Consider the following 15,528-nt stretch of genomic DNA (forward strand, 5'->3'; position numbering starts at 1 on the left):
CACTAACTAAAGCATTTTGTAGACACTTTTTACTATGGTGGTAACCACAGATTCAGAATAAACAATTTGTTATAGTGAGTAGTATATCATCTGTTTTATGAAAAAACAGAAACAAAAGTCTTAAAAAATTAAAATAAAGGTTCCTAAAAAGTTATAAACTTTAACAAAGACAAGTGCTAAGGATTCTTTAGAATAATAGTTTTTAATATGGAGAAAACTTTGTCTTGGTATCTAAGAATAGCACACTAGATGGTGCTATAAGGCTGTCAGAAAGAGAGTTTTACCAGGCTACTGTGGCATTCTGATGGTAGTTAAGTGTTCTGGAAACTTTCCACATACTTTCAGCTCCTGAGAGCCATTCCAGGTTTATATAAAAGTAATGGGAATCACAATTGGACAAGCTTTAGCCCTAAGATGACATTAACTTAAAACTAAACCACAGGCTTAACACATTTAACATAGTTTCACTGTTTGATATTTCAATCTGATTCCACTGAAATAGAAATGTTAAAGTCATTAAAATGCCAATGTATTAATTTAAATGTATTGCTATTAGTTTCACTTAGCTAGTCTTCCCATGAGCCTAGTTATATCCACCACTTAATGAATCTTTAAGTCAGTTTCAAGTGGCTTCCTGAAATTTTGAATTATCATTAAGCTGAACATACAAATCACTCTTTCATTTAGTATTGTGAATATATTAACACAAATACATGAAACATTATATTTGGAAATCACTCTATCAGTATATTATTTCTTATAAAAATAACATTTCATGATTTTTCCACATTACAATAAAAGCAGAAAAATTTTACTAAAGTGCAAAACAAAAATAAAGCTTTACTTTTATAATATTTCCATTTCACTTTCTTTTAAAAAGGTCAACAACAACAAAATGAATGGATAAAGATATAGCTTTTGCAACCTAAGACTCATTTGAGTTTTAAATTTTCAAAGACCTGAGATTTATTTGTGATTTTTTTTCCTCCTTATCTTTCCAGTTCTGCTTCTAGAATTTCCCCCCATGTATCTGCATCCATTGGGTACATGGTTTTTTCTGGTAGGCTAATGGGAGAACAAATGTTGCTGTATCTGCCACTTAGCCATTCGTGTTTCACTTTACTCTTCTGGTAATTCCTCAGCAGTATTACCTGAAAGAGGTAAATCACCATTAAAAAAGACTGTAGTAGGTGGTTGGTTAGTGAATGTGTTTAAAGCAAGAGAAACAGATTGACAGGGCTGAAAAAAAGAGTAAGTATTTACATTGATATACACATATTTTAATAAATTTATGTGTCTGTGTACGTGTGTGTATGTATATGTGTATTTATACAGAGTGCGCCACACAGTTTACTGGGGGTTTGGGATAAGGTGAAGTGAAAAGAAGGAGCTAATTCCCTTCTGGTTAATAGGGGAAAATTCCCTAATTTAGAATTTAAAAAATGCAAAAGGATAAATGAAAGATAGTGTGGAAAGAGTGTGGTTAGCAGGAAAAGGCTCAACTCATTTCCAAAAGTCAACACACTGTCTATGTTATTCTGCATATGCAATTCTGTCTCCTCCAAGCATAAGTTAGAACTGACTCAAACCTGCTATCAAAACACCGTCAACAACACTGCAGATCGCAAAGATTAAACTTACCCTCCAGGAATAACCACTTTCTAGATCATCATCTATTTCTCTTCGGCACACAGCTCTTACAGTCATGCAGTGAGGTTTCCATAAAGAGTCACAGTTTCTTATGGTGTAATTCCAGCTCCTGCATGTCAATGAAGCCCTGCATAAACTCCGAATGTCCAGCTGACTGAAAATTTTAAAAGTGAGTTCTTGAGGCAGCAGTTCAACAAAGTTGTTTTCACTCTCGTTTTTTTCCTTCTCAGCATCCACAGAGTTCACTTCTGTGTGAGAAACTCTTGAATTACTGTTTCTCTTGGAGTTTTTATGCATAGCTTAATGTTTTAGTAAATTATCCTCATATGTAACCTAAAAGGCAAGATTTAAACATGCTCAGTCTCCAAATAGGAGTAGAAATCCTACTTTGAGTCAGATGCTTTTTGGGTATAATTTAAGAACTCTTTCTTGACTTTTGCTTCTCAGTCTGTAAAATGGACCAATGCTGCCCCTTTCCTGAAAGTTCTTGCAAGGATTAACAGCGATAGTGTGTAAAACACCTAGTCTTCCTACATCTGAAATGCACCTGGGAGGCACCTCAACATATTAGCTTCACTCTTACCCAGGCTGGAGTGCAGCTGTGTCATCATAGCTCACTGCAGCCTCAACCTCCAGCCTCAAGCGATTCTCTTGACTCAGCATCCCCTCATTTTTTTTTAAACAAACAAATACACACAAAACCAAAAACTGTTTTTTGGAGAAATGGTTTTTGCTATGTTGCCCAGGCTGGTCTTGAACTCTTGTCCTCAACCAATCCTTCTGCCTCAGCCTCCCAGAGTGCTAGGATGACAGGTAGGAGCCACCACACCCGGTGCTTTCGTACCTTTGAAAATATGTATGAGTCAATCCTATTAAACTCCTGAATACTTGTTGTATATAGGAACTGATGCCTCATCATTAATTTGCAATTTGTGGCTTAATCACAAACTAGATGGACTTCTAGTTGTATAAGAATTTTATTACTTGTATCTAATGGGTAGGTAGGTGCTTACATTTGACACAAATACTATCTGAAATGGACAAGAAGATGAGATCTGGATTATGAAACAAAGTCTTAAATATTCAACTCAGTCATAAGAGTGGTGTTTTAAGAAATGGCTCCTTGAAGCTATCCTATATGCATAGTTAATTACGAGCTAAGGGTAACAGTCACTGAAGACATCAAGCAACAGTGAGTGACAACTATAAACAATGTTGAGAACTCAGCTGGGTATAGTATGTGACTATTTGAAGCCCAGATATAAAGCTCAGCTTCAGCTAATTTACCTAAGGTGAATGGTGTAGGCTTCCCAAATCAGTTGAAAGCATGACTGGGTACATCACCACCCTTGAGTTACTTTTGTATACAAAGACAGCTGGTATTCACTTAAAATCAGTTTATTCCATTTTGCACTTCCTTTTATAATGGGGGTTGGATGTGCAAGAGGAGGGGTTTGAGATACAGCTAAATACTTCTTTTAACTCAGCTGAACACAAATCTCTTTTCTAGACGAGCTACTCAGCTATGTTTCTGGACTTCACAAGACCACGGTGGTTCCTATTCATGATCCAGATTAGCTGTGGTGGCTGGAACTGTAGTCTGTGTTCAACAGAGGTCTTCCTCTTGAGGGTTTGGGGAAGTAAGAAAGCAAACTGGTAAAAACGAGTGAGTCAAGAGCAAGTTTTTTGCCATGCACCTTGGCCCCTCCCACCACCAATACAAACCAAAGCCAAACCACAAGGTTCTTAAAAAGAATCTCACATTAGGAAAACGTTACAGTGTATTTAAACGTTACGGTGTGTTTATCCACTTCTCCCAGGATCTTACTGGGAGAATAAAATGCCTCCCCTTGTGGAATTCCTGCAACGGGAATGAAGGTTTTTGAATTTCACAGCAGGGGATGCCTTGGCGAGGTTCTAAAATCCCACTAGGAATCTTTCTTCTACGTCCAGGTTCGCCTGGATGCCTGGAAACGACCCCTCTTCTGCCCTTTCTCCTTTATGAATCGAGCTTTGCCGAATTCTCTCTCAAGTGAGGTAAAAGCTCGTCTCCCTTTCAACTATCACTCGGAGGGATAGATTGGCGGCAGCGCAGAAGGAGGGGCGGGGAGCCCCACTCCGCCCACATCCCGCGGGTCAGGGCTAATCACCCCACGTCCCATCTGAGCCACCCTCCTTGTGTCCTGCGCGGGTTGCAGCTGCTGGAAGCCAAGAACACGGAGCACTGACAAGTGACAACAACAACCGTCAGCGCTGTCACTGCGGCTCCAGGCCGCGGAGGGAAGGCTGAGCTTGCGTCAGGGCCGCGTCCCCGGGAGCGTAGACATCTAAGCCAACGGGAATGGAAGATCCTCCTACCTACTGGGCCGCGATGGCTTCTCCTCCCGCGATTTAAATCCTCCGGAATTCGAATCTTTCCCCATAGCTCTTCTCTTCCCGCCCACCTAAGCCCCACCCTGCTGACTCGGAATTCGCGCAGGCGCCGAGAGGGGCGTGCAGTGCCTTTGGGGATTGGTAGTTTTTTCCAGGGCGTCTTAGCTCGGGAAAGGAAGTGAAGAAAGGCGCCAGGACTACAAGGCCCGGCGTCCTCCAAGAAGGGAGGGAGGTGAAAAGTGTGGTGGGGAATAAGCCGGGGTTTTTAAACAATAATTTTGAGGCGGCGTGACTGGGGAATCCCCGATTGCGTCATCAGTAGGCGTGGAGGGACGGGACTCGGGAAACTGCGCTGGGGCTGGGCTCTGACAGGACCGGCGCAGGCGCGGGGAGCCTTTGCGGCCCTCCCCTGCTGTTTTTCCCAAGTCCTGGGCTTTCCCCGCGGAAACAGCGGAGGGGCCAGTTTCCTGGCGAAGGGGCCTAATCCTTGCCCGCCATGCCCGGGGGCTTCGAGCTGCAGCCGCGGGACGGCGGTCCCCGGGTGGCCCTGGCGCCTGGGGAGACTGTGATCGGCCGCGGGCCGCTGCTGGGAGTAAGTGTGGGCGGGGGCTCGGCGGACCCCGAGAGCTGTGGAGGTCCGCTCCGGCTCCTGAAGACCGGCCCTTAGTCCTAGCCCTATTCCCCACCGCGCTGGTCCGCCGGTCTGGATTTTATAAGTTTGGGGCCGCAAGTTTTTCAGTTACCTTTAAGCAATTCACAAACATTTCTTTATGTTGCTTTAAAAACACTGACTGTATTATCATTATTATCTTTTCCGAGGGTTGGCAAACTAGAGTCTGGGGGCCAAATCCAGCCTATGTTTGTATGGCCCCGTGAACTAAGAATGATTCTTAAATTCTAAAATGTAAAATGTAAACAAAAAACCTACCAATTTTTCCGGGAGAATATTGCTGCAAGGGTTCAGGGTATTGTGGCTTGTCCTGTAAAGCCTAAAATATTTACGGTAGTCTCTGGCCCTTTACAGAACAGTTTGCCAAACCGTGATATTATGTCTTCTAGGCTAATTTAAGCTTTGGTCTCCTTTGCAGAGCTGTGTGGACCTTATTTATTTATTTGTATTATTTATTATTTCCAGGAAAATGAGTAGCTAATCCTTAATAAGGAATGTGTATAGCGTTCGAGTCATTGGTCTAAGGAGACATTATCTATACCAACGTCTTTAACTGTCAGGTATTTTTATTATCCTCATTGTTCAGATGAGAAAATTGAGCCATACATACGTTATTTAAAGTCCATGCATAAGCTTTTGGACACAATGCCACAAAACTAAATATTCTCTACCTTCTTTGGGAGGTTTAGGAATGAGAATATTTGCATATTGCATTCCAGAATTCTATAGAGTTCTTCTTAAGTACATCTAGTTTTTAATTTTTTTCTTTAACATTCAACATTTCTTTTTAGTGCTCACTGTGTAGAACATTTTGCAGATTCTAGCTCTGTGGGGCATACAAAGATCAATGGAACATGGGTCCCTGCCCTCTAGGAGTTTTCTCTTGGGACTGGGAGACACCTGTGTCAGTGAGCTAACACCAAAGAGTAAGGAGTGTTTACTGTTATCCTGGTTGACTTTCAGAGTCTAAATGGAACCATTGGTACTTGCCTTAGGTCCCTTCTGGGAGCAGGGAAAGGAGTGGTAGTTTAAGATTGTGTTATGGAAATTGGTCCTAAAGGCGTGTGTGTGTATTGTGTGTTGTGTACATACACATGTGCATGTAGTACGGTTATTGAGAAAGTAGCTATTCAGTTGCTGTTCTTTTTTTTTTAACTGGACAAGTGATTATTTAAATGTTTAACATCATTTCATTTTTTTTTTCGTCGTTTATTAGCCTTACAAACACTGGAAGGAACTGTCTGGAGGCTTTATTTTTCTGTTTTTCTTTTAAATTCGTAGGTTAGAAACTTAGAGTATGTGTTTCATCTAGTAATCATGTGTCTGGTGACTAATGAGTTTTGACTTGCTTAAGACGTTGTCACCAGTAGAGTACCTGGGTCTGGTTAAAAGATGGATGAATTTTAGGGCCATGTTGTAGAAACTTGGCAACAGATTGCATATCCTTTCATTATTTGTAGCTTGTTCTTTGTGTTGTTGACTTGCTAATGTGAGATGAGCCTATTTGGTATCTGTTTTTTAAAATGATAGGGAGTGAAAGCTGGGCAATTATCTGGTCAAGATCTTGCTTTTCCTTTTAAAATAACATTCAGGGATGAGATTCTGTTGCCAAGGTTGGCAGGTATCAGAAGTGCTTATGAATGACATCCTAAGTGTGTTAAAGGAAAAATTTGGAGAACAAACAAATCACCTTGTAGTTTTTTCGATTTTGGAGCTGACAGATGCACTCGATTCTTCTCCGCAGTGGTTAAAACACAACATAAGGGCTCCTGTTTCCAACAACAGGAATTCCAGTGAAACTTATTTTTGTTTTGTGAGAGAGCGAAGACTGAGTTCTAAGTGGAAAACTCAGTAAGTTCATTGTAAATTGGTATACATCGGAAATGATTAATATAAATAAGGATGATTTTGAACTTTCTTAATTGGGCATGTTTTTCTGAGACAAGCTTCACAAACCTTGATGGCCACACAAACATAAAAGTTTATAATCCCACTGTGTAAAATAGTCTTGGTAGTAAAACAGTTTGACAATGAGAATATTTTTATATTTTTACGGTGGTAGGAAAACACAGAGAAACCTGTCACAAACAAAGGACAATGAAATTTAATCTTTCTTGTGCCCTTTGCTTTCACGTGAGTCATCAGAGAACCCCAGCTCTTTGTTTACTAGATTTTGATTCTGCTCCATGATTGGCATCAGTTAGATGGTTTTCAGCAGGATTTATCTTCAGAGAACTTAAGTTAAAACAGCCAATCCAAAAGATTACATATTGTGTGATTCTATTTATATAACATTATTGAAATTGCAGATTGCAAAATTTCAAAAATGGAGAATAGATTAGTGGTTGCCAAAGGTTAAAAAATTAGGCAGGAGGGCAGATGGGAATGGATATGGCTATAAAATAGCAACATGAGGGATATTTGTGATGACAGAAATGTGCTTTGTCTGGACTGTGTCAGTATCAATATCTTAGGTTGATGTATTGTACTGTAGTTTTGTAAGATGTTACCATTGGGGGAAACTGGATAAGTGGTACAAGAGATATTTCTATATTATATCTTTCAACTACATGTGAATCTACCATTATCTTAAGAAAATTTTATTTTAAAAGGTTTTATAGAACAACATGTCAAGCACTGTTAGGCCAAAGTATTTGCTTTATGATTTTTAATTCAAGCTGTTACACTCTTAAATGAAATCTACTATTTTTGATTTCAGATTTTTCTTCTTTTGTTTTGACAGCAGGGATTATATGACACATTTCCTTATGATCGATTTCACTTCTAGGGATATCTAGTGAGACTTTCTCAATGTAGATGTAATTAAATTGACTGCTTTGATTAAAAAGAGAAAAGTCCCCAGTTGGGGGAACAGGGAAGGTCATAGGCTTCAGTATAGACTCTTCAGGTGGCATCAGTTCACCAGTTCTAAGAATGTTGTAAATGTTCTACAAAGTAACTATACAAAGTAACTATCCCCTGACCTGGCAGCTCTGTACTTGAACTGCTTATTGCAGAATCCTCCTGGCTGTCTTGGAATGCTGTTCCTACCTGCTCCAACGTAGGTTTCTTCCCTAACACTTCCTTTATTTCTAGATTTGCCCTTCCCTCATTTTATTATTTAGCCTACAACCAGTACCTAGCACACAGTAGGCCTTCAACACATGATTTCTTCTTCCTTCCATTTCTGCATCTCAGCCTCTCATTCACTCTACCCTCAAAAAGAGCCTATTTGTGACTTAGATATGAAAAAGGGTTATCATTGAGTTTTGAAGTGAATTTAAATATAGTAAAGATGCAGTCCTACCAACTGCTAGATCTTAAGGAGTAACATTCACAATGAATTAAGTTTTAACATTTTTCCTATTTTGTTGATGGATAATTGGCTAAATTCAGGAAATAGTTGATAAATAAGTACTATGGTTGGATGGGAGGGAGTATAGGAGAAATAAAGATGAATGAGAAACAAGTCCTTGCTCTCAAGAAACTTACAGTTTTGTAGGTTTGAGAGACAAATAAACAAGTATTAATAACTAAACAAGGTTACAGCCTCACACGGGGACTGGAGCCAGGCTGACACTTGGAGTGAGCGAAGTGGGAGGGAAGAAGAAACAACATAGGGACAGTGATAAATGACAACAGTTCTGCCTCAGTGTTGGGAAGGCCACAAGGAGAGGGTCTCTGTGCAATCCCTGCTACTTTCCCCTATTCCCACTTGATAACAGTGTCATACTGTTTTTTTAAGAATAGTAAGAAATTTGAATTTTTAGATATAATCCTTGATTTTTAAAAGGTCACATTTTATTAAAAGTTTTGTTTAAATACTATGAGTCTGTTGATGAAGAGTTAAATTCTATAAAATATTTCCAGAGATTTATTCTGAGCCAAATATGAGTGACCATGGCCCATGACACAGCCCTCAGGAGGTCCTGAGAACATATTCCCAAGGTGGTCAGGGTACAGCTTGGTTTTTATATATTTTAGGGAGGCATGAGACATCAATCAAATACATTTAAGAAATACATTGGTTTGGTTCAGAAAGGCGGGCCAACCCAAAGCAGGGGCTTCCAGGCTATAGGTAAATTTAAACATTTTCTGGTTGACAATTAGTTGAGTTTATCTGAAGACCTGAGATCAAAGGAAATGTGCAGGTTAAGATAAAGGCTTATGGAGACCAAGTTTTATTGTGCAGAGCTCTCAGATCGCAGACTTTAGAGATAGCAGGTTGCAAAATGTTTCTTATCAGACAGTAAAGGGTTCCTGGCTCTTAATTGATTGTCTCCTGGATCTGGAAAGGAAGGAAGGGAAACAAGGGGGAAAAGGGATTCCCTGTAGAATGTGGATTTTTCCCACAAGAGACTTTGCAGGGCAATTCCAAGGTATGGCAAAGAAATATATTTTAGGGTAAAACATTTTGATTTTCTTCCTTGTTATGCCTGAGTCAGACTGGAAAGTAAGTCACGTTATACAGGGTTAAATAAAACGCATCTGATGATAATCTATAGTTTGTAGGGCATGACTTCCCAGACCCCTTAGAAAGGAATTTAGGCAAGATTAAAAAAAAAAAAAATCAGAGCTTAGTCCTCAAGCTAGACAGAATGATGTCACAGGGTACAGAGAAGTATAAGAAGGAACCTGAAGTTAAGAGGTGGGATCAGGGAAAGAAAGCTTCATGAACTTGGTTGCATGTTGAGTTTGACTGTGGTGTGTTGGGACAGTTAGAATTTTGGTAGGTGAAGAGTGGGTGGGGTAAGGAAGGGCTTGTGTGGTTTAAGGCTCTAAGATGTGGCGTGTTGGATAATTGGGTAAGTATTGACCAGGCTTGTGGGATGATCACATTACGTCAGTGATCTCGTTTAACTTTTACAAACATTGTTTTTTAATATATTAGTTTTTAAAGTAGACTTTATTTTATGGAGCAGTTTTAGGTTCACAGCAAAACTGAGTGGAAAGTACAGAGAGTTCCCATATACTCTCTGTCCTCTTACATGTACAGCTTCCCCCACCATCAACATTCTGCATAGTGTGGTATGTTTGTTGCAATTGATGAATCCACATTGACATGTCATTATCACCCAAAGTTCATAGTTTACACTGGAGTTAACTCTTGGTATTGCACATCCTGTGGGTTTTGACAAATGTATAATGCCATGTATCTACCATTGCAGTGTAACACAGAATTGTTCCACTGCCCTAAAATTTTCTGTGCTCTGCCTATTCATCCCCCAGAGGCTCCCTGGGACTCCTGGCAACTACTGGACTCTTACTTTCTCCATAGTTTTGCCTTTTTCAGAATGTCATAGAGTTCTAGTCATATAGTACATAACCTTTTCAGATTTCACTTAGTAATATGTATTTAAGGTTCCTCCAAGTCTTTTCATGGCTTCATAGCTCATTTCTTTTTAGTGATGAATAATATTCCATTTTCGGTTTATCCATTCACCTACTAAAGGTCATCTTGGTTGCTTTCAAGTTTTAGTGGTCATGGATAATACAATTACAAACATTTGGGTGCAGATTTTTGTGTGGACATAGGTTTTCAGCTCATTTAGGTAAATACTAAGGAGCACAGTTGCTGGATTGGATAGTAAAGTTGTATAGTAATAGTATGTTTAGTGTTATAAGAAACTGCCAAACTGTCTTCCAGAGCGGCTGTACTATTTGCATTCCCACTAGCAATGAATGACAGTTCTTGTCGCTGGACATCCTTATCAACATTTGGTGTTATCGGTGTTCTAAATTTTGATCATTCTAATAGATGTGAGATAAATAACTTTTCATATATATATTCTGAGTGGACAAAAATACAACAGTCAACACAGATGACTCCTGTGTCATTGAATATGTGGTGATTTCCCCCTACCAATGAGCAAGCAGTCACTTTTGCAGCAGACATCAACTGGGTGTCCTTTAATTCAATTTAATTCTGACACCATCTATCTGGAGATAGCATCAGCTCCTACAGGTTGAGGGCTCAGTTCCCAAGATTTCCCCCCACTTCTGATGCCAATTACAAGCCCCAAGTTGTTTTACCTGTGCTTCTGAACCACTGGCTGTAAACTGGAGATCCCATGGCCCTTTCCTTGGACTCTATTAATTTGCTAGAGCAGCTCCTAGAACTGGTTTGTTATAAAGGATATGACAAAGGATACAGATGAGGAGATGCATAGGGCAAGCTATGGAAAGGGGTACTGAGCTTCCATGCCCTCAACAAGTGTGTCACCCTCCAGAAACCTCTACATGTTCACCTGTTTGGAAGCTTTCCTAACCCTGTCCCCTTTGGGTTTTTATGGAGTCATCATTATTTAGTCTTGATTGATTAAACCGTTGGCCATTAGTGATCAGCTAACCCTTCAGCACCTCTCATCTCCCTAGAGGAGGCTGGGGCTTGGGGCTGAAAGTCCCAATTCTCTAATCATACCTTGGTCTTTCCAGTGACTGGCTCCCACTCTGAAGCTATCTAGGGGCTGCTGGCTGTCACTTAACTGATTAGTATACAAAAAGACATCACTGGGGAGATTCTGAGGATTTTAGTGGTTATGCCAGGCAACAGGGACAAAAACTATATTTTACAATTATATATATCTTCCCCTGAATTAATGCCTTCAAATTTTCATCCCCCATTTACTACTTATCATGAATAAGCTATCTTCTCACATGTCTTCATACTTTTGTATGAGTTCCTTTCTTTGGTAATTTGATTCTGTAGGTAGTGTCTGGGTATATGTGTTTTTTTGAGATGGAGTTTTTTTCTCGTTGCCCAGGCTGGAGTTCAATGGTGTGATCTTGGCTCACCACAACCTCCGCCTTCTGGGTTCAAGAGATTCTCCTACCTCAGCCTCCCAAGTAGCTGGGATTACAGGCATGTGCCACCATGTCCGGCTGATTTTGTATTTTTAGTAGAGACAGGGTTTCTCCATGTTGGTCTCGAACTCCTGACCTTAGGTGATCTCCCCACCTCAGCCTCCCAAAGTGCTGAGATTACACACGTGAGCCTCCGCTCCCGGGTGGGTATCTGTATTTTTAAAAGCTCTGAAGATGATTCTACTGCAAAGCCAGAGTTAAAAACCACTTCTAGACACACTAAGTAGAGTACTTGGCACACAATGGGTCTTTAAGAAATGTCTGCTGAACCGAACTGAATAAGCAAAATAACTACTTAGACACATTAATTTTCCAGTCCCAAGTGGTGCTTTAAACCCACTTTTGTCTTCTTAAGCTCTCTTTATGTCTTTACTTACTGCGTTGCCTCTGTCATCATCTATTAATGATGATGTTCTCACACTTGTGCAGCATTCACTGTGTAAGCAGCATTGCAAGCCAAACAGGTAGGATGAGTTGAAATTTCAGTGACATCTTGATAGTCAGCACAATTTCATCATATTGGCTAACAATTCAGCAGCCTTGAATTCGAGCTCAAAAACCACTGGATTTACTTTTTAAAATCTAAATGATCCATATTAATCAGTATTGTGAATTAGACAGGTGTCTGTGAGGTTGCCTGATAACCTACCATTTATACCATTATTCTTATGGGAAAGCATATTCACAAGTTCCAAAGAACATTTCACATCAAATATATTAACCTTTTAAAGAGAACTTGATTTCTGAATTGAAGTGTATATGGAGAGTCTCTGGGCAAAATCAAGTCTATTTCTTCATACTTGCCCCTTCTTAACATCAGAAGTTGGACTTTGGTACATTCCAGATACAATAATGTTAAACATCTTATATCAACTACTTTTGCTCTATTGAGGAATAAGACTGACCTCTCATCAAATATTATGGCAGGGTCTCAGCATAGATGACTGAGCTCTGGAATGCATGCTGGACTTGGCACTGGGAAGATCTCTAGATAAGAAAATTTTATGATTTGTAGACTTCTTTATAGTAACCAGTCTGGATTCAGTTTGAGTCTTTCTATAGATATATATATAATTTTTTTTTAACTTACCCTCTGCTCCACAAAAGTGGGAGGAAATAATCTAATGAAATTATGTATAAAATAGATCTCATGCTTTTTTTTTTTTTTTTTTTTTTTTTTTTTTTTTTTTTTTTAAGGTTTGTGCATTTCACCATAATACTGGCTTAAACCCTATACTAGATGACTTTCTGTTTTTCTCTACCATGAAAATTTGAATTTGTCTTTTTTTGTCTGTTGTTGATACAGCAAACTAGATAGTCTTTTGGGAAAGTACTGTAAATTGTGAAGTATTGTGTAAAGTAATTTTTTAATATGTATTATGCTCTTTCCCAATTTTGCAAGGTTATATACTCAGTGTAGAAAATGTAGGACTTTCGCCTGTAATCCCAGCACTTTGGGAGGCCGAGGCGGGCGGATCACCTGAGGTCAGGAGTTCGAGACCAGCCCGATCAACATGATGAAAGCCCATTTCTACTAAAAATATGGAAATTAGCTGGGTGTGGTGGTGCACACCTGTAATCCCAGCTACTTGGGAGGCGGAGGCAGGAAAATCGTTTGAACCCGGGAGGCAGAGGTTGCAGTGAGCTGAGATTGTGCCATTGCACTCCAGCCTGGGCAACAGAGTGAGACTCAAAAAAAAAAAAAAAAAAAAAGTAGGAATTTCACCAAAATCAAGTAAGCAGGAAGACAAAATAAGCACTTCGAAGTCAATTACCAAGATATAAGCACTGTAAACATTCAATGTAGTTCTTTCATGTATTGAATCTGTGTACATAGGTATATATATTTTACTCAGTATATGTATTGTGCAATAGTTACCACTGATTTTTCATTAATATTATAACATAAATTTTGTTATTAATATTCTAAATAGTATTTTCAGTGCAACCTTCCAGTGGCTTACTGTCACACTTAAAACCCAAAGTCCTAATGGGTATGAGGTTTCCTTTTGGAGTGATGAATACATCCTGGAAATAGAAGTGATGGTTGCACAATTTTGTGAATACAGTTAACCCTGAACAACGTGGGTTTTGAACTGCATAGGTCCACTTCTATGCAGATTCAACAAATATATTGGAAAAGTTTTTGGAGATTTGTGACAATTTGAAAAAACTCACAAACTCTATATTTAAAAAACATTGAAAAATTAAGAAGATATGTAATGAGTAAATGAAATATATGTAGGTAGTAGTCTAGCTTATCATTTACTACCATAAAATATATTCAAATCTATTGTAAAAAGGTAAAATTTATCAAAACATACACACACAAACACAGAGTGTACATAGTGCCATTTGCAGTTGAGAGAAATGTAGACAAATGTAAAACATAAAATTCACTGTAGTACATACTGTACTTCTGTAATAATTTCTAGCCACTTCTTGTTGCTGTTTTGGTGAGCTCTACTGTTGCAGGTATCTGCTTACAACAACATGTGATGTGAATCATCTCAGCATAAGCAGTTCAACTCTCCAGTAAATTGTGTATCATAATAAAAACGGATCTCAGCTGGGTGTGTTGGTTCATGCCTGTAATCCTAGCACTTTGGGAGGCTGAAGGACTCCCAAAGGACTGCTTGAGCCTGAAGTTCAAGATCAGCCTGGACAACATAATGGGACTCCATCTCTACAAAAAGTAAATTAAAAAAAACAAAAAATTAGCTGAGCATGGTGGTGCATGCCTGTAATCCCAGCTACTTGGAGGCTGAGATGGGAACCTCACTTGAGCCTGTGAGATTGAGGCAGCAGTGAGCCATGATTGCACCATTATACTCCAGCCTGAGTGACAGAGTGAGACCCTGTCTGTATTAGTCTGTTCTCACACTGCTAATAAAGACATACCCAAAACTGGGTAATTTGTAAAGGAAAGAAGCTTAATTGACTCACAGTTCCATATGGCTGGGGAGTCCTCATAATCTTGGCGGACGGTGAATGGGGAGCAAAGTCAGACATCTTACATGGCATCAGGCAAGAGAGCTTGTGCAGGGGTGAGACTTATTTACTACTCTGAGAACAGTATGGGGAAACCACCCCCTGATTCAGTTATCTCCACCTGGTCCTACCCTTGACATGTGGGATTATTACAGTACAAGGTGTGATTTGGGTGGGGACACAGCCAAACTATACTATATCAATGTCTTTAGAAAAAAAAAGGGGGGGGATCTCTCGTGAGTCTTCTATTTTTCTATTGTGTTTAGTGCAATATCGTAAACCTTGGTTAACACACCATGGGACCATGGGACCTATATGAAATAATACCACTAGTGATGCTGGAAGTTCTCCCAAAAAGCGGAGAAAAATAATGGCAGAAAAAAAAAAAAAAGCAGAGAAAAATTACAAGAAGTTGAATTCCTTGATACATATAATAGATTAAGGTCTGCAGCTGTGTTGCCTGCCATTTCAAAATAAATGAATACAGCGTATGGATGACTGTAAAAAAAAGAAAAGGAAATTCATGAAGCTTTCACTGCAGCTATGCCAGCGGGTGGGAAAACCTTGCACTTTTTGTAAAACACCTTTTTATCTTGTACTGAAAATGCAATTTTTATGTGGATACAGGCTTGCTATAAGAAAAACATACCTATAGACTCTAATATGATTCAAGAAAAAGAAAAGTCATTATATGACAACCTAAAGCAAAAAGAGGGTAAAAGATCTAAAGCTGGAGAATTTAATGCCAGCAAAGAATGGTTTAATAATTTTAAAAAGATGTTTGGCTTTTAAAATGTCAAGGTAACAGAAAATGCAGTTTCTGCTGCCCAGGCAGCAGCAGATGTATTCCCAGATGTCATTAAGATAATCATTGAGGAGAAAGGATGGCTGTCTGAACAGGTTTTTTAATGTGGATCAAAGTGCCTTACTCTGGAAAAAAAAAAAAAAAAAAAGAAGCCACAAAGGACAGTTATTAGTAA

The 15,528-nt window shown here is 39.2% G+C and overlaps 2 protein-coding genes across 3 annotated transcripts in view; one reads left to right on the forward strand and one right to left on the reverse strand.

Annotated features, from left to right (window-relative positions):
* Positions 1 to 11: 11 nt before the first annotated feature.
* Positions 12 to 4,128, reverse strand: FBXO48 (F-box protein 48). The gene is made up of 3 exons (XM_009184347.4): positions 4,009 to 4,128; positions 1,642 to 1,983; positions 12 to 1,151 (listed from the first exon to the last, which is right to left on the reverse strand). Exons 2-3 carry the CDS (start codon positions 1,945 to 1,947, stop codon positions 990 to 992), a joined length of 468 nt encoding a protein of 155 aa, XP_009182611.1. The 5' UTR covers positions 1,948 to 1,983; positions 4,009 to 4,128; the 3' UTR covers positions 12 to 989.
* A 243-nt stretch (positions 4,129 to 4,371) lies between these two features.
* The window catches only part of APLF (aprataxin and PNKP like factor), a 97,463-nt gene continuing 86,306 nt past the window's right edge, over positions 4,372 to 15,528 (forward strand). For both annotated transcript variants that reach the window (XR_001894227.3, XM_003908753.3), the window contains exon 1: positions 4,372 to 4,615. Coding sequence is in view for 1 of the 2 variants with exons in the window: in XM_003908753.3 (XP_003908802.2) it covers positions 4,520 to 4,615 (96 nt within the window). In the remaining variant the exon portion in view is untranslated. The remainder of the gene's footprint in view (positions 4,616 to 15,528) is intronic.

The sequence above is a fragment of the Papio anubis genome, chromosome 14 (genome assembly GCF_008728515.1).
Source record: "Papio anubis isolate 15944 chromosome 14, Panubis1.0, whole genome shotgun sequence".
NCBI lineage: Eukaryota > Metazoa > Chordata > Mammalia > Primates > Cercopithecidae > Papio > Papio anubis.